Below are 21,605 nucleotides of genomic sequence, written 5' to 3' on the forward strand. Positions count from 1 at the left end.
GTCCAATTCTCCATTCAAGAAGGCATTTTTAATGTCCAATTGATGTAATTTCCAGTCCAAATTTACTGCTAAGGATAGCAACACTCAGATTGAATTGAGTTTTACCACAGGGGCAAAAGTTTCTTCATAATCCAAGCTTTAGGTTTGAGTGAACCCTTGAGCTAAAAGCCTTGCCTTGCATCTCTCAAGGCTTCCATCTGAATTATACTTCAATGTGAACACCCACTTGCTCCCAACAGCCTTCTTTCCTTTAGGAAGATCCACAATTCTCCATGTACCTGTTTTTTCCAAGGCTGCAATTTCTTCCATAACTACTTCTCTCCATCTATTATCCTGCAGTGCTTGATAGATATTCCTTGGGATAACAACATTATCAAGGCTGAGGGTAAATGCCTTATAAGTAGGAGATAGTTTAGAATACCCAAGGAAATTTGTAATAGAATGCTTGGTACATGTCCTTCTCCCTTTTCTTAAGGTAATGGGAATACTTAGATCATCTTCACACTGTTGTGCAGTCATGCTGTCAGTAAGTTGCTGATTTAGACTTACCTCTTGGTTGGAAGGATTGGTTGCCTGAAGTGCTAGAGGTCTTTTTGAATATACCTTAAGAGGAGGTTTGTGCAAGCTTGGACCACCTTGTTGAATCCCGATTTCCTCTTTCTCCCCCTCTTGCTGATTTAGGAATTCTGAGATGGATTCTAGGCTTGAACAGTGATTATGGTTAGGCTGATCAATTTCAGTGCCTGGGACTGAACTTGGATGGGGTTCAGGAACTAGAGATGGATGGGTTAGGAGGAACTGATATGATTGAAGTCCAAGAATCTGCTGGTTCACTATTTATGTTAGTGTCAGTGAAAAAGGACTTATTTTCCAAGAAGGAAATATCGCATGACACAATAAATTTTCTGGTAGGAGGATGATAACACTTATATCCTTGTTGAGTTGGGAAATAGCCAACAAATACACACTTAAGTGCCTTTGGATCAAGTTTAGACTGGTTTGCTGGTTGTGATGTACGAAAGAGGTACACCCAAATACTTTAGGAGGAAGTGGATTTAAGGCTTTGGTATAATGAGGAAAAGACTCGAGAAATACACTCAAAGGTGTTTTGAATTAAAGGGGCTTTGAGGGAAGGCAATTGATTAGATAAGCTGCTTTAAGTATCGCCTCTCCCCAATATGAATTTGGAACCGATTAAGTGAACATAAGTGCTCGAGCTATCTCAAGTAGGTGTCGGTTCTTTCTCCCGACTATACCATTTTGTTGGGGGTTATATGGACAAGAACTTTGGTGGACAATATCATGCTCATTTAGATAATCATCAAAGAGGTTTGACAAGTATTCTCGGCCACTGTCAGTTCTTAAGATATGAATAGATTGGAAGACATTCTTGACCATTTGATGAAACTTCTTGAATATCAAATAAGTTTCAGATTTTTCCTTCAATAGGAATATCCAATGTCCTTGTGTGATCATCAATGAAAGTTATGAACCACTGAGTATTGGTTAGGTTAGGAATTCTAGCTGGACCCCAAATATCACTACACACCAAATGGAATGGTTGTGAAGGTTTATAGGTATGTTTGGAGTGAGTACTTCTAGTTTGCTTTGCAAGAATGCAATGTTCACAAGAGAAACCTTGAATTTTATTGATAGAAACTGAAGGGTACAAGACTCGAAAATAATCTAAACTAGGGTGTCATAATCTTTGATGCCATAGCATCAAGTTATTTCCAGAAATAGTAATCAGAGAGGAGAGAACTAAGGACCTAAATTCTTCTTGGCGATCAAGCCTTGATATTCGATATAGACCATCCTTTTCTTCAGCTTTGCCAATCCTCCTCCTCGAAGGTATGTCCTGAAAAACACAATGAGAGGAATAAATTATTACTTAACAGTTTTTTTCTACTGTAATCTTACTTACTAACAGAAGATTACATCTTAAATTAGGTACATAAAGGACTGATTTTAGGCTTAATCTTGCAACATGTGTTGTCCCTGTTCCTTGAACAAAAGTCCTAGTACCATCAGCCATAAAAACTGTAATATTCTGATTACATGGATTATAATCTGATAATGTATCAATATCATCTGTCATATGGTATGAAGGTCCAGTATCAATGATCCAAACACCAGTTGACAATCTTTTGGAGAATAGAGAATGACTAATTTTACCTTGTTTGGCCAAAGATACCACAGAATTGTTATTGTTGTCTGAACACTCGACAGGCTTTTGTATCTTGGTTTGAGTCAACAACTGATGAAGGACTTCCAGTTGTTCTTGAGTTAAAGAAACCAGTGCTAGAGTTCTCTTGTCAGATTCCATCATGTAGGCAGCTGATTGTCCACTTTTCCTTTGATTCTTAGGTTTCCAATTAGGAGGTTTTCCATGCAGCTTTCAGCAAGTCTCTTTAGTATGGTATGGCTTGTTACAATAACCACACCATTGTTTTTCTCGCTGGTTGTCACCTTTACTTGGAGTAGACATCCTTCCTCGAGTTGAACGAGTTGTATTCAAGGCAGAATTCTGTAATAATCCTTCATTGGTTGAATGATTGGACAGCATTACTTTCTTTCTACTCTCCTCTCTTCTAACCTTAGCAAATACCTCTCTCATACAGGAAAAAGGCTTGGTTCCAAGCAATCTTGCTCTTACCTCGTCTAAATCCGGATTTAAACCATGTAGGAAGTCAAATATTCGTTCTTTCTCCACCATTTGATCATATTTCCTCCCATCAACTAAGCATTCCCATGTGATCTCAAGGAAGAGATCCATCTCTTGCCATAACTCAGTTAAGATATTGAAATACTCAATTACAGAATTGTTACCTTGCTTAGTGGATCGAATGGTAGATCTAACTTGGAAACACTGAGCAGTATTTGCAAGATTTGAATAGATCTCTTGGACAGCACTCCAAATTTCACTAGCAGTCTGATAAAAGAGATAAGTCCGTCCAACCTTTGGTTCCATAGAATTCACAAGCCATGCTATGACAATGTCTAAAAAAGATTGAGAAAATATATTTCTCTATTTCTTAGAATAATATGAAGATTTCCCTTTTCTCTTTATAGAGGAAGAGAATAATACAAAAGGAAAATAAGGAAAAAGAAAAGAGAAATATACACAGAATATACATAGTTTCTAAGATATATAAAGAATATTTTATATTCAAAATACTTCTATTTCTACACTCCCCCTCAAGCTGGCTTAAAGATATCTTCCATGACAAACTTGCTCACAAGTTTCTCAAACTGAGTTCTATGTACTCCTTTTGCAAGAATGTCAGCCACTTGGTCAACTGTTGGAATGTAGGGCATACAAATTACTGCATTATCAATTTTTTCCTTAATAAAGTGTTTATCCACCTCTACATGCTTCGTCCTATCATGGAGAACTGGATTATGAGCAATAGAGATTGCAACTTTATTATCACAGTAAACTTTAGCTAAAAAAGAAGTGGAGATCCTCAAGTCTAATAGAATCCTCTTTATCCACATGACCTCACAAATACCATGGGCAACTGCACGAAATTCGGCTTCAGCACTGCTTTTGGCCACTACATTTTGTTTCTTACTCCTCCAAGTAACAAGATTGCCTCCCACAAAAGTACAGTACCCTAATGTAAATCTTCGATAAGTTATGCTACCTGTCCAGTCTGCATCTGTATAAGCCTCTACATGAAGATGTCCATGTTTTCTAAAAAATAGACCTTTCTTAGGGGTTCTCTCTAGGTACTGCAGAATTCTGTAGGTAACTTCAAAATGTTGTGAACCAAGTGAGTGCATAAATTGACTTACAACACTTACAACAAAGGCTATGTCTGGTCGAGTATGGGATAAATAGATAAGTCTACCCAAAAGTCTTTGATATTTCTCCCTTTCTACCGCCTTCTTGGCCTCGGCAGGTTGAAGTTTTAAGTTGGGTTCAATGAGAGTTTCAACAACCTTACATCCAAGCATTCTTGTTTCACTGAGTAAATCCAGAATATACTTACATTGGTTGACAAAGATCCCCACCTTAGATCTTGCAAATTTCATCTCAAGAAAGTACTTTAGAGGACCCAAGTCCTTGATCGCGAACTTATGAGCTAATCTCCTCTTAAGCTCTTCAATCTCTCCCTTGTCATCACCAGTCATTATTATATCATCCACATAGACAATTAAGATTGCTTTCTTACCGTCATTGGCGTGCTTGAAGAATAGTGTGCGGTCTGCTTGGCTCTGAATGTAACCATAGCTTTTCACCACCTTTCCAAATCTTTCAAACCATGCTTTTGGAGACTGTTTTAGATCATATAAAGATTTTTTTAAACGACATACCTTGTTTGTACCGAGGCTCTTTTCAAACACTGGTGGAAGATCCATAAACACTTCTTCTTCTAAATCACCATTTAGGAAGGCATTCTTTACATCAAATTGGTGGAGTAGCCAATCAAAATTCACTGCAAGGGAGAGGAGAACTCAAATGGAGTTTAATTTAGCTACTAGAGCAAATGTTTCTTGATAGTCGATGTCGTATGTTTGGGTGAAACCCTTAGCAACCAGCCTTGCTTTGTATCTTTCAATGCTCCCATCGGCCTTACATTTTATAATAAAAACCCACTTACAACCTAGTGTTGTTTTGCCTTCTGGTTTCTTCACAATCTCCCAAGTTTCATTTTTTCTAAGAGCACTCATTTCCTCCTGGACTGCTAACTTCCAATCTGGGTCACCAAGGGCATCCTGAATTGTTCTGGGGACATGCAGGTTAGAAATATTTAAAAGAAAGGCCTTATGATGATTGAAAAGTTTTGGTATGACATGTATTTAGCAATTGGGTGTTTGGTACAAGATCTCACTCCTTTCCTAGCAACAATAGGGACATCAAGATCAGACAAGTCAAAAGAAGAATAATCTGAAGGAACGAGTTTAGAGTTACCATGAGAAGAAGTACTATCGAAAAGCCCATCATTCGAAGACGTCGATTGTTCAATGGTTAGAGGAATATTCGGATTGATAATATTCTTTAGGGTTTGCCTTCTCGTATAAAACTAAAGCTCCGGTTTTGGAATATTTTGATCCATTTGTGAAAATTCTCCCCCTGGTTCCAATCCTATTACGCTAGGCACCTGTGAACCAGACACATCCTATTCCACAATGTTTGGAACATTTAGATCCTTGAGTTGTTTATCAGAGTGGGGCAGAGCACCAATTATGGTAAGATGAGGATCATAGAGTTTTAAGTAATTATCATCCTCAACATTAGAATTCAAAAAATTATCTTCTTCTTTCTCAATATGCTCCCCCTGAAGATGATTTCTGGGAAAGTAGGGTTGAGTTTCGAGGAAAGACACATCCATACTAATATAATTTTTTTTTTGTGACAGAATTAAAGCATTTGTACCCTTTTTTATTTGGTGCATAGCCCAAAAAGACACATTTTTCAGCTATGGGATCCAATTTGGAACGAAATATTTGAGGAATATAAACAAAGCAAGTCCATCCAAAAACTTTTAAGGGTAACTCAAAATATATACAACAAAGAGGGAAGTGTTGTTTTAAAGAGTGTAAGAGAGTTTGAAACTATAGAACGCGAGTGGGCATATGATTGATGAGATAGGAAGCAGTTAAAATTGTATCACCCAAGAGGTATTTAGGGATATTCATAGAAAACATGATGGCCTTGGCAACCTCGAGTAGGTGTCAATTTTTCCGTTCAGCAATACCATTGTGTTAGGGAGTTTCACAGCAAGTGGATTGATATAAAATTCCTTTTTCTTTTAAAAAAAACCCCAAAGATTCATTAAAATATTCAATGCCATTATCAGATCGAATAATACAAATTTTTGTGTTAAATTGAGCTTCAATCATAAAGAAAAAATCCTTGAAAGTTCTAAGCACATCTGATTTCTTTGCAAGTAAGTAAACCCAGCAAACTCGAGTATGATCATCAATAAAAGTAACAAACCACTTTTTTCCGGACAAAGTAGAGACCTTAGAAGGACCCCAAACATCACTATGTATTAAATAGAATGGTTTTGAAGGACTATAGGGTTTTGGAAGAAATTTAATACGAAGATCTTTGGATAAATGACAACTCTCGCGTTGAAACATAGAATGATCCACTCCTTTAAACAACGTAGGAAATAAATATTTCAAATAAGAAAAATTGGGATGGCCTAGCCTAAGATGTCAATGCATTATTTGATTAGAAACAGAAATATAACTAATACCACTCAGCCCGTGAGCTTTTTTATTACGCAAGACATCCCCATCCAAATAGTAGAGCCCGTTTATTTCTCTAGCATTGCCAATCGTCTTCCCCGAGTTCTGGGCTTGAAAAATACAATAGGAATCAAAAAAGATAACACGACAGTTAGAGTCTTTGGAGAGTTTACTAACAGAAAGAAGATTGCAGGCAAATTTAGGAACATGGAGTACTGATTGAAGATCAATATTGGCACAAAGTTTAATGAGACATTTACTTGCAATAGGTGAAAAACTACCATCGGCTATTCTTATTTTTTCACTACCAGAACAAGGAATATACGAGTTGAATAGATGCGATAAACCAGTTATATGATCAGATGCTCCTGAATCAATGATCTATGGAACAGATTGAAAAGAGCTAGATATGGCAAAGGAATTTCTACTTGAATAGACCAAAGAACAATTGGGTGTACCAGGGGACAGATTAAGCTTTAGCAATCGTAGAAGTTGATCAAGTTGCTCTTTGTTGAATGGTCCTGCATCAGCTTCATGGGCAGTACGTTAGGATCTCTTCGATCTAAACTTCCAATTGGCTGGCTTGCCATGAAGCACCCAACAAGTTTCTCGAGTATGGCGTGGTTTATTGCAATAATCACACCAAACACGAGGTTTTTCTTCTGCCTTTCGTTGACCCGCAATATGCAATCCACCAACATTAGCATCAGCAGTCACAAGCGCCATATTTTCAGATAGCCCACTTTAACCGCTCTTTTTTTCTTGCCCAACATAGCCAATCTTCGGCTTTCTTCACACCAAACTTCAGAAAAAAGCTTCACTAAGAAACGGGAGTGGATTTCTACAGACGATCCTCCCTCGGCCTTCATCATACTCAACATTGAGTCCAGCAAGAAACTTAAATACTCGGTTAGCATCGACCATTTACTGATAATATTTGCAATCTTCTGTTTTTTTCCACTCATATGTATTGAAAATATCCAAGTCCTACCAAATGCGCTTTAAAGAATTAAAATAAATAGTGACAGTATCACTACCTTGTCGAATCTCACCAAGTTTCAAGTTGAGTTCGTAGATTTGGGATTGATTCCCCAAATTGGAATACATGGCAGCGACTTCATTCCTTAGTTCCTTTGCTGTAGAAAAGCACATATAGTTCGAACTTGTCTCTTCCTCCATGGAGTTAACAAGCCACGTCATCACCATAGAATTCTCGGCATCCCAAATGTGGCGCTAGTCAAATAGCCAATCTTTCCCCGACCTCGAATGTACATACGAACAAATTGTGACCAACGCAGGAAATTAGTACCATTGAGATGAATGGTCATAATCTGTACCGGATGTGAGTCGGAGGAGTTTCGGGGAACTCAAAACTGGTCTTAAGGAGACTGGGATTGCTAGGTCGAAATGACTGAAGATGCAGAGTCAGTCATAATGGTTGAATAAACAGATCAAGGCAGCAGAAGCAAGAACCCACTAGTAACTGGATTTGGATTTGTACACAGTGGTCGGATCTGGACACCCTAGCAGTGACCCACGAATCTAGATACTTGGATCTGGGTACCCAGTTGCCCAATCTAAACAATAGAAGGCCAGACCTTATCTGAGGGACAGAGGCAACGAACGGCAGCACGAACGAAGAATGGAGGCAGCTCTAGTGTGCGATGCAGAGCCGACCTTCACGACAGCAACAGGTGCAAACGTCTGATGCATGACGAAGAAGCAGCACGAACGACGGATAGGGGCGGCTCTGGTGGGTGATGCAATGCCGACCTTCACGACCAAGGACAATGACAGGTGCAACTAATGGAAGCCGACCTTCGTGAGAGGCTCGAAGGTCACAGTCGTTCCAAAGGTGGGAACCCACTGGAGATCAACGACAACTGTAGATGCGGCAACGGTCAACATGGCCGAATCTCAGAGGCGGCGGCCGATGTGAGGGAGGCAGCAGCCTGAGGATGCAACGGAGACAAGCGGCCAGTGAAGGACAGCGGCACTTCTTGGGTATAGCAAAGGAATAGGAGAAATTAGGGTTTCACAGCGAACGGATGTGATTTAATCCCTAATTCCTGCTCTGATACCATCTAAACAAGATTGAGAAAATATATTTCTCTATTTCTTAGAATAATATGAAGATTTCCCTTTTCTCTTTATAGAGGAAGAGAATAATACAAAAGGAAAATAACGAAAAAGGAAAGAGGAATATACACAGAATATACATACCTTCTAAGATATACAAAGAATATTCTATATTCAAAATACTTCTATTTCTACACAATGGCATTCTCGGCTTCCCATAATCCATATTCTGCAGATTTTGTACTGGGTTGCATTGTTTCACCAGTCAAATATCCGACCTTGCCTTTTATCACAAGCATAATCGATTGGAACCACTCACGAAAGTTGGTTCCATTCAACTTATGGAGTGTGATTTGTAGGGAGGATCCATCAAAGCTTGTCGTTGCCGCTGGAGCTTGAATATTCCTTGCTGCTGGAACTCAGCTGCTGGGTGCCAGAAAAGGGCTTGATGCGGAGACCTCGTTGGTTTGAGGTTTTTCCGCCATTGTATAAGAGTTTCCTTACAAGAAGAACTCTTGTTAATCAAATACCTCACAAGTCAGGCTCTAATATCATGATAAAATTAGGTAGATTGATTGAATTCTACCTCACTGCTTTCAGATTATTCCTTGAGTATAAGTACACAAGTTTCCTAGCTCATTACTAATTCTACTTGAACTCACTCCTAAAATATCTCTTAATTTACAGCTCTTAGATAATTCCTAATTTATAGCTCTAGATTACAACATAAGCAAATTAAATAATCAAACTTAAACAGATAATTAACTATAAACTGAAACAGATAATTATCAACAAGAGATAAGAAGAGATGAATGAGATTATCTGGTATCTCTTGGTTTATTCCTTAGCACGAGCCAGCCCTAGTTTTATCTTCCACCAACATGTTTAAATGAGTGTACAAGGCACAATGAAAGCTTAGGAATTCTTTGGTTCATTATCATCAAGTTTTAAGATTTGACACAATGATTGTCTAGGACTCCCTATGACTCAAATCGCTAGATTTTTGTTATTATCTCAAAAACATTTAATCAATGAAAATCCTTCACAAATAATATTTATATGAGATTCTGAATGCTACATATTCCTGTTGGGTTTCTAACCAAGTAAAAAGGTAAAAGGTAACTTCATTATTTGTAGAATTGGCAGATTCCAAAAGCAAAGCCTTTTATTAGATTGCTTTTATAAATTAAAATTGTTTCTCAAAACCAATTTTTAATTTTTTATCTTAGAATCCCAAAATTGTTTCTCTGCTTGGGAATAGTTCATTCAAAACCTTTACTTTGTGTAGATAATAAAAATTTTTAAAGTATTCCCAACCAGATTGACCTTAGAATCCCAAAATTAGTCTACTGATTGACAAACTGTGCTTGGACATGCACTAAAAAAGTCAAAGCAAACAATCCTGCTTTTACAATACTAGTAGATAAAGTTGGGGATTTAAATCATGCATGAAGATTAGTTCAACGTTTTGATGGGGCCTTTTCCTTTTTACCACATTTAATACGAAATACAGGTGCTATTTTTAAAAATCTATCTGACCTCTATTACAAGATAATATCTGCACTAAGACACAATAGATTACAAAAGCACTCACCTTCTTTCAAATTGGATGTAGTGAGAAACATGAATTTGATTTCAGTGTACCAAGGAATGCGACCAATAAATGAACTTCTAAATTTTTTTACATGCACTTTATTTTCTCATTTGAAGAAAAATCAGCATAATGAAATGAACATTTTATCCACCAAAATAAAAACCGAACATTTTCTATGAATTGGGTTTTCCTGTAGAATTCAGACAGCATGAAATCAAACATCATATAACCCAACATCTATTCAACAGCCATGAATTGAAACTCATGCTGACTTGAATACAAATAACTTGGGTAGGTAGAGGTAAAAGAGAGAGAGCAAGCGACATACAGTTCACTATGTGACGTATTAGAAGAAAATAATTATCAGCAAAATTGCTTTTCTGATCAAATTTTAGTCAACCTCAGGCCTGAAGCAGTGTACAAGATAAACCAATAAGCCTTAATCAAAGAGATACAGGCAGAGAATGCACCTCAATATCAGTACTAGAATACAAGAAAAGTTCTTCTGTACAAATGCTCATGCGATCGGCTCTGTTTCCAATTTGTTCAACACTCTGCCATAATAAAGATAAAACAAACAAGGTTGCAAAGTGTCATGAAAAAGTTTAGTCTGGGATGTAGAGTAAAGTTGAATCAATTCAAACAAAATTTGCCAAAAATTAAAAAAAGAAAAAAAAAATTGAGTCTGTTTAGTTGTAGAAAACAATTTCCAGTTTTCTATCTCCAATTTTCTATAATCTCTAGTTTTCATTTTCCATAGAAAATTTGAAAAACATGTTAAAATGTTAGAAATAGAATAAACTAATTTCCAAACTAGAAAATTGGAGCATATGTTCAAAAAAGAGATAGATGTTTTAATTTCTTTTGTGTAACTTGTCTTAGAGAAAGAGATGGAAATGGTTTGGGAAATATTTTTTGAAAAACCACATTCTCCAAATCTCCAAATTAATAAAGAAAACATAGAAAACTCATTTTTAAGTGTTTTCCAAGTTTAGTTCAATTTTGGAAAACTGAATTTTCTAAATCTCCACTTTCTATTTGGAAATTTTTTGTATTTGAACAATCTTTCCAATTTTCCTTTTTTTTTGGAGTAATTTTCTGGAAAACTGGGGTTTTATTTTATACAACTAACAGCCTATACATTTTCAACAGTGCCCACAGACCCCTTACTTAGAAAACGAAAGAAAAGGACAAGGAAATAAAAGGAAGAAAGCCTAAGAAGAAAACAATAATCAAGAAAGGTAAAGGACATAAATGGTGCCCCTGAACTAGTGCTTCCAGGGGAAGCATTATCCATCAAAAGGGGGAAGAGATAATAACAAGAAGATAGGATGTGTGAAAAATGAATAAGGGGAAAATGAAAAAGAATTTAAGAAACCAATCAGCCATGTCACAGACTCAATCATTTTATTTATATTGCTTAATAAAACCTAACCTCTTCACCAGAGACATAAACAACTGGAGCTTGGCCCCCAATGCTACGCCCTTCTGCTATTATTGCAGCAATCTTCAAATTCAAAAGTAAGATTAAAAAAAAAAAACATAGCATAAACTTATCGTGAAAGAAGAGGCAAAACATGAGTTCAATTGAGAAGAATGAATTTAATTCAAAACAAAGATAATGGAACAAAGTCACGTATTTTTACACCATGTATTAGGAAATGGTCATTGTCATTGTATGAAGCTTATACCTGTAACAACAAAGTACTCTTGCCAACACCCGGATCACCACCAACCAAAACCAAAGAACCTATGAAACCCAGCAAATTTCACAACACATAAGAATTTATAAAATTCAACTAACAAGCATAAATATGGGATAATCAGAACAAATCAAAGTTAGTGTCGGGAATGAGAGTGAATTAGGAGCAGTTGTTCAATTAGGAGCAGTTATTTACAGTGAAGTATTACAGTTATGAAGTAGTATTACAGTTATCAAGTAATGGAGAAGTAGTGGAGTAATGGTAACCACTCTATAAAACTACTAGATAACTTTATCTATAAAGCTATACCACAGTGCCGAGATAATCAAGAATCAAGAAATTATTTCAAGCTTGTTAAATCATTTGTCTTAGATTAGTTAAAAGTCTTGGGAGGTTAGTGGTCAAGGATGTATTTGGTATTTCATTAGTTAGTTTTTCTGTTATTTGATTAGTTGTAACGACCGATTATGTCTTGTTTCGTCCACCCCTTATGTTCTATAAATAGGGGGTTGTGAGGTCTCCTTTATCATTCAGTTTTTACATCCTATCTTGAGAGAGTTATGCGAGTATATGCCATGTGAGAGAAAAGCTATTGAGTGCTTTGTAATCTTGTGTTAACTCTGCATTGCCTGAGGATAGGGCTGTGAGAGAGTGTTCTACAGTGCATGTAATTGTTCTTGTGATTCAAGATAGTAGAGAAGAGGCCTAAAATAATCTGGATGTAGGTTTCCATTCAAGGGAAATGAACCAGGATAAATTCTGTGTCTTCTTGCGTGTGTGTGTTCATCTATTTTCTATTGTTTCCATATTCTGTTTTCTCTTTCATGTGTGGATAGTTTCCTATTATTCTTGAGGGTTGAGTGTTTGAATAAGTGAGACGGAGGACTGGGATAACAAAGTTTCTGTCATTTTCTCTCTATCCATTCTCTGTTCTTCTCCCTATTTTCTCCCTAACTTCTCTCACTTTTTCTCTCTATTCTCTATTTCCCTCTGTTCTTCTCTCTGTTTTCTCCCTAAATTTTCTCATTTCTCCCTCTCTTTCTTTCTTCTTCCATGACTGTCAACTAGAAATCCAAGATTCAAAACCTAGGGTCCTAACAGTTTGATGCTCAGGCATGCAAAAGAGTGGCTTGTCAAGGAAATTCGCAAAATAGTGTAGCTGTGATAGGAGAAAAGATGCAGCCTAAAATTTTCTATGCAGATGTTAAGAAAAGGTTTTTACCATTTTTTCATTCAAAATATGTAATTTTGGTGAGTTGTAGCCCTTTCAGGGATTGTGGACATAGCCACCAAGTAGATTAAATCTTTGTGTGCTTTTTCTCTTTCTGTTAGTGCAATTTCCCTTTAATTTTGTATCTCCCTAAATTCCAACAGATCATATAGGGATCCTAGATTTTTCCCCAACAGTCCCTTTCTTCAACCCTCAATAATCACAATTTCTTAAACAGATCAGAATGAACAAAGTTATTAGCCCTCAGCTCAACTAAACTAGAGCTTTTCTCCAATAGATATTAGCTCAGTCTTAACTTTCTAAAGTTCCACTGGAACTCTAGCGCACTGATTCCCCAGCTAGGCCCTGTAAATATAGAACAATATTATATAAAGGGTACACATTCAGATGTCAAATATAAGCTTCAAGCAACTTTGCAATCAGGAAAATTTTATACCTGGAACAAGACCCCCACCAAGCACCCTAGCAACTTCCATCCCGAAGAGTCCAGGCCTAAACATCAAGCACATCATATATAAACAGACATACAATAAAACTAAAAAGGGCCATGTATATCCTAAACTAAACAATGTTACAAGAAATCAACTTTCAACAATGAAATGAGGGTTTACATAAATTCCAAAGCAGTTCTTTCTTTTATAAATTAAAGCAAGTTGTTTATTTGACAAAAAAGAATACACTGAAGAACATATTCTCCTAAACAAGAGATAACCAATATAACATAATAAAAGAATAACATCCACACCGTAGTGTTGAGGAAGTTGGAATGGAAAACCTGACATTTGCAATTATGATATCAGAAAACAAAGACAGTTTTGCACTGAAGTCTGAAGGCTTAACACTTAACACCCATGAGATTATCTGCTTTAGGCGGTGAAATTGCATCCAATGTGAACAGTTTTCTAAGTTCTTGTGGTCTAGCTGTTTGAATGCAGTGCAAAAGGCTTTATAAATCATAATGCTGCTTCCTTACTCTAAAGCTTTCTTACATGATCCAAACAGATCTAAGCACAAAAATCCTTTCTGCTTTTTGATCCAGTTACTGCTCATGCAATTTCAGTTTTGAAAATTCTCTCACTTGTATCGTTCTTTGAAATTTTTTCAAAGCATATTTTGCCAAAGTCATTAATCCAATAATAAGATTAATCCAAAACCAAGTTCGATGGGGTCCATATGAAAGCAGGCTATCAAACAGCTTTTTCTAGCTCAAACTAGCCAAAAAGTTTTTGCACCTCAGCATTTAGATTTCATCCATTTTAGACCCATTACCCTCACCATTTGGTCATGGAACAACCTCATCCACCAAAAGATGGATTTTCTCTAGCAATTTTTTCTTTTTTGCGGTTTCAGTGCTACAAAACATCGGTTGAATCACGTTGAAGGCATACATACCTTTAGCGACAAGCCAAACAGAAATAGCCAATATTGAGATTGGATAGCAGCTAACAAAAAACACTCCTATAATTTTATTAACCAGTGCACGATTCAACAGAGACTACCAAGAAGAAGAGAACTCACAAGGGAATTCGCCAATCCGATATATTGATCCCCCGATTCACATCCATCAACCTCACAGGCACAGCTTCGGCCGACTTCTGCGCCAACCACGACCCCACCACCCTCTTGGCAACCTCGAACCCACTTTTCTTCCGTTCATCAGGCTCGCCTTCCACGAACTTTTTCAGGGTGCCGACGCCATTACAGGCCCGGCAACTCCCCCACCATTGCCCATCCGAATACCCACAATCCGAACACACCCATGAAAACCTAGTCTTCTTCTTCCTGCTCCCGCCAACTTCCCTAAACCCCAAATTCGCCCCCCGAACAACGCCAAAACCTCTGCCGCTGCTCCAGCGATCCCCGGGTCCATCTCCGTCACCGTTGCTCGCCTCGGATTTAGCGGCCCCTCTTCTAGTGACGATACGGCCTGTGGCGGGATCATAGACAGTGTAAACACCGGGGTCCCTCTCATTTTCCGGGATAGTGTCATCGGTCCCGGAAGCCGAACCACTGCGTTCGTTTAAGACATCCGGTTCGGCGCTCGACTGCTCGCGGAGGAGGCGGTTGGCGGAGTGAATGCGGCGAGGAAAATTAGGGTTTTGGGAGGGTTTATAGGAGAGGAGAGTGGGAGATGATGGGAGTGATTGATTGCTGAAAATGCGAAGGTTTCTCTGAGCGTAGATTCCTCTGACTGCTCGCATGTCTAAGACTACCATTAGCACAGAGAGAGAGAGAGAGGGAGGAAGGGAGGGAGGAGTATTGAAAACACGAAGAAGACCGCCAAGTTCAAACGCCTGAGGCACGAATCGTTTCGCCAGACGCGCCCGGTTTCTGGAACTGCAACCGAAAAGACATTTTGAAATGTAGTATAATCCGGGACTCATGGGCATGAGAATCGACCCCATCGGCGAGTCGCACCGATTGGATAAATATTAGTTAAAATATCGGTCTGATTTATAATTAAACACTTTTTTATTAAAATTTTCATTGATTTTTGTCTTTATTTTATTATTTTTAAGTATTACAAATAATCAATAATTGCAATTTTTAAAAATAATTGATATTTACTATTTAAATGCTATATATTAATTTTGATAATATATGAATAAATTTTAATTTAAATATTTAATTTTTCATTTTATTTTATTTTCATCATAAATTCATATTTATATTATTATTTAAAAATTTAATTATGAGATAATTAGCATCATTTAATAAGATCATGCTATTTGTACATCTAGAGTTACACCTTAATTTACACATACATATACAAATAATTAAAATATTCATTGCGTCTCACCATCTTAGATGAGTAATATTTTAATTATACACTTGACACGATCTTTTCTCACTATCTTATGTAAAGAATATTTTTATTATTTTAATTACATTATGTAGATTAATAAATATAAATAATATTTTTTCACTTAATATATTTATAATTTTAAATCTCGTGTAATATGTTTTAATTTTAAAAAATATGCTCAAATTTGAATAAATAAATTATTATTTTTTAAAAAAATCAAATCATATTAGCTATTATGATAAACATCATTATATAAAGGTGTCAAATTTATTATTGTGCTTTGGTCAAATGGCAAATTTACTATTTTATTATTAGATACTTCAAATAATTTAAGATCATGTCAGTATATGTTATTTTAAAGTTGTGGATGGTATTTTAATTCTATCAGTGGCTTCAATTACATCATTAGTTAAATTATAATTCTAAAATAACATTTGGAATAAGCATAATAGTGCGTGTTATCTGAATCTCTATTTTAAGTTCAATTTAGTCATTTTGCCTTTGCTTTGTTTGAATAATTAAAATAGTCACTCCCATCTCCATCATTCAACTCACTAATGCAATGATAATCCTAACAAACGTTTAAATGTTGACTTGGGTATAATTTTTAAATTATGATTTGATGAGGGATATAATTAACGCCGTTAATAAAATGAAGACATTGTCCGAAGGGAATAATATGAGATCTTAATTTTAATCTTAATATATATTAAAGTAGTAGAGTTCTTGCACACAATTTATTGTTAAAAAGCTGTATTTAGTTTTTTTTTCAAAAAATAATATCCCTTCTAGTTAAAAACGTGTCATGTAATATTCAAATTTTGGATTGTTTGATTTTCGCACATAGACTGTTTTATTATCTGATATAATAAATCTATTCGGATAGAATCTATTTACCAATAATACCCTTTTCAATCATAATTTAAAATTTCATTCTCTCTTTTTCTTGTTAATTTAAAATTTAAATATAGTCTCTCACCTTATTTAATGAATTTTTATAAATTCAAGAATCACAATGACTTTCTCCAAAAAACTATTATGTGCTTCTTTCCAAGTCAAAATTTTATTTTTTCTCTTCTTTATTAATTTAAAAGTTTAAATTTTAATCAATCATTTTATTTAATGAATTTTTAGAATATATCAATATTAACAATCGCCTTCTCCAATAAGCTATTATGTGTTTATTCTTCGTCCAAGTCCAACTTAAATTTCTATTTTATCCTATGCTTCTTCTTCATCCAATCTCTATCTCTATATCTTCCTCTTTATCTCCCTCTTTTTATAGATAATTGTATAAATAAAAAATAAGAAAAAACAGAAACTATATGTTGTGTTTAAAGGTATAAGACGTGGAATTTATTCAACTTAGGAAAAATATGCACCACATATGCCTAGTTTTAGAAGCACCTTATACAAGTCTTGCAAAAGTGAGGAAAAGGCTTTTGAAATGTATCAAGCTTTATTTGAAAGAAAGTTGAATGAAGAAACACTTTCCAACGACATTGGTGTTGATTATGTCCGTTCTATAGCTGGGAATTGCAAATGGAAGAAAAAAATTTTATGTTGTTTTCAAAGGAAATCGACCTGGGGTATATTCCAATCGGAATGAATGTGCACCATATGCGATTGGTTTTAGTGGAAGTTTATACAAGTCATTCAAAACTAAGGATGAAGTTGTTGGTGCGTTCTATGATTTATTTGATGGGAATCAAAATGAAGAAAGAAGTTTCAGTGTTAGATCTATTGGTACTTTTGTCTCGGATTTAATTATTGATTTTGGTAATATGGATGACACTCATGCATATAGCAGCTTAAATTTGTTCATTTTATGATGTATTTTTGTTTCGGATATTTTGTGTGTGTGAGTTGTGGTTGTAGGGTTTTCAATTTCTGTTTCTATTTTACTATGCTTATTTTTGGTTAGATTAGTCAGCAGGGTAGCCATAAACCAATAATAGCTATTTTCATAACTAATTTTTTTGCTTTAAATCTGCAGCTTTAATGTGTTGAGCAATAGTTTTAGGAGGGAAGCATATGAGTGAAAAAGTTTTAGTATTTGTTTTAGATTTTTTATAAGGTTAAAATTATCTTTTTGTTTTGTTAAATATCATTAAAATATAATAAAATAATATAAAACGAGTCTTAAATGGCTTCCTATCTGGGTAGATTATATCTATTTAGTAAAGTCTTATCTGATATTAAAAATTAAAAAGTGTGTATGAACAATAACCAATGTTATGTGTTACTTTCTATCAAAAGGAACGCAACTCTTGCAATTCCCACTTTTATTCTTTATGTATTCACACGTTTCTTAATTTGTAATTATGCAGATAAATTCATGTGTGTAAAATATATCCGGTTTCATTTGAAATATTACTTCATTTTGACGTAGTCATAACAACATTTTTCTTAGATAAGCACGTTGTTTCCCGCCAAAAAATAGCCTTTAGTTTTTCTCTTTTTTTTTCCAAGATATAATACTCCTTACAATTAAAAACATGTTATTGAATTATTTTGAAAACGTGTTATGCAATATTTAGATTCTGGACTGTTCGGTTTTTGTACATAGGCTGCTATATTATCTAATATTGAGAATTGAAAAGTGTTACTTTCTAGCAAAAAAAATGCAACTCTTGCAATTCCCACTTTTTATTCTTTGTGTACTCACACATTTTCTGATTTGTAATTATACAGATAAATTTATGTGTGTGTAAAATATATCCTATTCCATTTGAAATATTACTTCATTTTAACATACTCACAACAACCCTTTTTTGAATTAAGCACATTGTTCAATCCTATTTTATATCACCTAATTTGATCAAATACATAAATAATGTATCCGGTCTTGAAATGGCACATTTGTTCCAATGCTAAAGTATGTGGATTCTACTCGAGCTAACTAACAATCAAAGTACGCGTGGTGCGCAAGTGGGATCTATCAAGATTCGAAGACAAGTCTCAAATTAACTCCTTGGAAATAATCTTAATAGACCGTGAGGTAAGTTTTTTTTTTTTTCCATTGTTATGTGTGTAAAAGTCACAACTATTATATTTTTTTACATCCTATTTAATTCCGAATCTTCTTCATTAATAGTGTTCATTTGTTTGATTCTGTCTAATGACCTTATTGTTGTAGCCACTTATTAAATTGTAAATCAACTCGCAAGTGTTATGTTAACATTAATAAATGTCAAAGTAAAGTATTACCGTCAAACCATATATATATTAGACAATTTTGATATTCGCAAATTTTTTAGTGTCATGCATACATGCTATTTATTCACCAGTTAAAATTATTATTGTGATATATTTATTTTCCTCTTATCGGCAGAATGTGTGGCTATTATATCGTTTTTAGTTTTAGCAGTTCTTATGTAGTGTTTGTTCAGTTATCTAAATCGTTATTATTATTTTTTTTTATTAAGATTTACATGGCAAGTTGCACACATTTAAGTTAGGATTATCAATATGTATTATTATTTTCGATATATATTCATTATTTTTTTAAATCACTCCTTACATAATTTTTTATCTACTATTTAAATTGATATTATTATTTTTTTCCCCTTCTGTTTACAATGTTATATACATAAATGTCATGTATATCAGTTAGGATTTTTTTAGACTGAAATTAAATACAAAAAAAAAATTATACTATTGTTTTCACAATATGTATTATTATTTTTTATATTTATTCATTAATATTTTTGAAACACTCCTTATGTAGTTTTTGATCTACTATTTAAATTGATATTATTATTTCCCCCTCTCTTGTTTACAATGCTATATACACAAATGTCATGGCAAAAACAAATGTCATTATTTTTTTCCCCTACTATTTACTATTTAAATTGATATAATTATTTTTTCCCTACTGTTTACAAGGCTATATACACAAATATCATATCATGTATATCAATTGGGATTTTTTAGACTGCAATTAAATATGATATTTTTTTATATTATTGGTTGTTTAGTTTTTTTCAATATGTTTTCATTCATCTTTTAAAGCACTCATTGTGTGGTTTTTGATCTACTATTTAAATTGATATTATTATTTTTTTCCTACGGTTTACAAGACTATATATACAAATACGATGGATAGCAGTGAGAATTTTTTTACCCTGGAATTAAATATAATATTTTTTTTTATATTACTATTGCAGTATAAAGATAAAATATCATAATTTTTTATATTGTTATTCAAACATTTATCATAGAAATATCAATTATTTGTGTTCACAGGGCACAAGGATGCATGCAAGTATAAAAAATACTCTTATAAGTTATTTCATGGATAAGATCCGTGAAAATTTAGCCTATATCATGCGAAGCTTTCTTGTTGTTCAAAACACCATGAAATTTAAGACTATGCCGCACGTGTAATATCTCGAAATTTGAAAATGATTAATAATTATTAATTATTGTATTTGTGGTGATTATTGAATATTTGTGGGTTAAAAGGAAATATTAATTTATTTGGGTTTTTGGAGAATTAAAAAAAATATTTATTTATGTAATTTTGAGGAAGTAGGAAATTCAAATAAATTATTGGGAGTATTTATAAAAGGGTTAACTAAATTACTTTGGTAGAATTTTTGGAGAATTCGGGGTTTGAGTGTAATAAGAAGAAAAGTGAAGTTTGGCCAGTGTGTAATTGATAGAAAATGTGGGAGCTGAAATGTAAATTTTGGAAATGGCGGTAAGACACCTTAAATTTAGTTAAATGTGTATACATGTATCAAGGTGAGGGCCAGCCGAGCGGTTACGCGTGCGCGTGTGCATGAGGGGGGTCGAGGGATCGATTCTTGGCTGAGGCGTGCGTGCGCGCGAGAAAATTGGCTGATTTTTATCAGCCATAAAGCGCCAAAACGGCGCCGTTTTGATTAGGCGGTGGGCAACCCTTGGCTGCCACGTGGCGCGCGCTGGTGCGTCCGCGCTACCTGATTAGTGGTTAATTTTGTAAAAATTTTATTATAATTATACCCTTCTTTCGATCTTAAATATGGTTTAAATTAGATATTAATATATATTTTATGATTATATGTAAATTTAAATTGAAAGATGAATGAAATGAAGTTCTAAAGTAAATAATAATAATATATAAAATTATATATAATACATATATATCATTATATGCATGCATGTAATATATATATAATATATAATTTATTAATAACATTAAATTATTTTTATTTTTTTAGGCATGAAGAATTCAAGCCCATGAAGACTTAAAGTCCATGAAGAATTCAAGTCTATGAAGAAATCAAACCCATGGAGAAATCAAGTCCATGAAGAAATCAAACCCATGAAAAATTAAAGTCCATGAAGAATTCAAGCCCATGAAGAATTAAGGCCCAATTTGAGCAACCCATGGAAAATATTATTTGGAGAAGGCCCAAGGATTATTTTTAATCCTAATGAAGATTAAAAACCAATTTATAGAAATCTATTTTTATTATTTATGTGAGAGCTCTATTAGGTGGATATTATAGCTAAAATCCATTTAACTTTATGAATGCTTTATTAGGTATGTATTTTAGCTAAAATCCATTTAATATTAGGTGTGTATTATAGCTAAAATCCATTTAACTTTAAGTGTGTGAGTGCCCATTAGATATAATTATGTCTAATTGAATAATTGAAATTGTGTGGTTTGTATTGCATCTTGTGGCCTATAAATAGCTCACTTGATTGCATTTGTAAGTGTGATTATTATTCTTGAATAAAAGTTTAGTTGTTTCCTTATAATTCTCTCTTTGAGAATTGTTCTTGTTCTTTCTCATTTTCTTTAGTACTTTCTCTTATAATCTTACTTTTTTCTTTCTTCTTTTAAATTCTTATGTCATTTATTATTACTTTATTATTCACCGCCTAAATGGCCGGTTAATTTGTGCCTTTAAATTTCTGCAATTTTAATTCTTGTCATTTAATTATCCACCGCCTAAATGGCCGGTTAGTTTATGCCTTTAAATTTCTGCAATT

General features: G+C 34.4%; 1 protein-coding gene across 6 annotated transcripts in view; it reads right to left on the reverse strand.

Annotated features, from left to right (window-relative positions):
* LOC127795430 (uncharacterized) overlaps window positions 1-15,204 on the reverse strand; it is a 109,552-nt gene extending 94,348 nt beyond the window's left edge. For 3 of the 6 annotated variants that reach the window (XR_008021797.1, XM_052327090.1, XM_052327091.1), the window contains exons 1-5: window positions 14,330-15,203; window positions 13,248-13,303; window positions 11,569-11,627; window positions 11,313-11,384; window positions 10,348-10,431 (exon numbers count right to left, since the gene is read on the reverse strand). Coding sequence is in view for 5 of the 6 variants with exons in the window: in XM_052327090.1 (XP_052183050.1) it covers window positions 10,348-10,431; window positions 11,313-11,384; window positions 11,569-11,627; window positions 13,248-13,303; window positions 14,330-15,201 (1,143 nt within the window). In the remaining variant the exon portion in view is untranslated. Of the gene's footprint in view, window positions 1-10,347; window positions 10,432-11,312; window positions 11,385-11,568; window positions 11,628-13,247; window positions 13,304-14,329 lie in introns of all 6 variants that reach the window. The other 3 variants (XM_052327088.1, XM_052327092.1, XM_052327089.1) reach the window with 3 other exon arrangements.
* Window positions 15,205-21,605: the final 6,401 nt, after the last annotated feature.

Source organism: Diospyros lotus, chromosome 2, assembly GCF_014633365.1.
Source record: "Diospyros lotus cultivar Yz01 chromosome 2, ASM1463336v1, whole genome shotgun sequence".
In the NCBI taxonomy this organism is placed as follows: Eukaryota; Viridiplantae; Streptophyta; class Magnoliopsida; order Ericales; family Ebenaceae; genus Diospyros; species Diospyros lotus.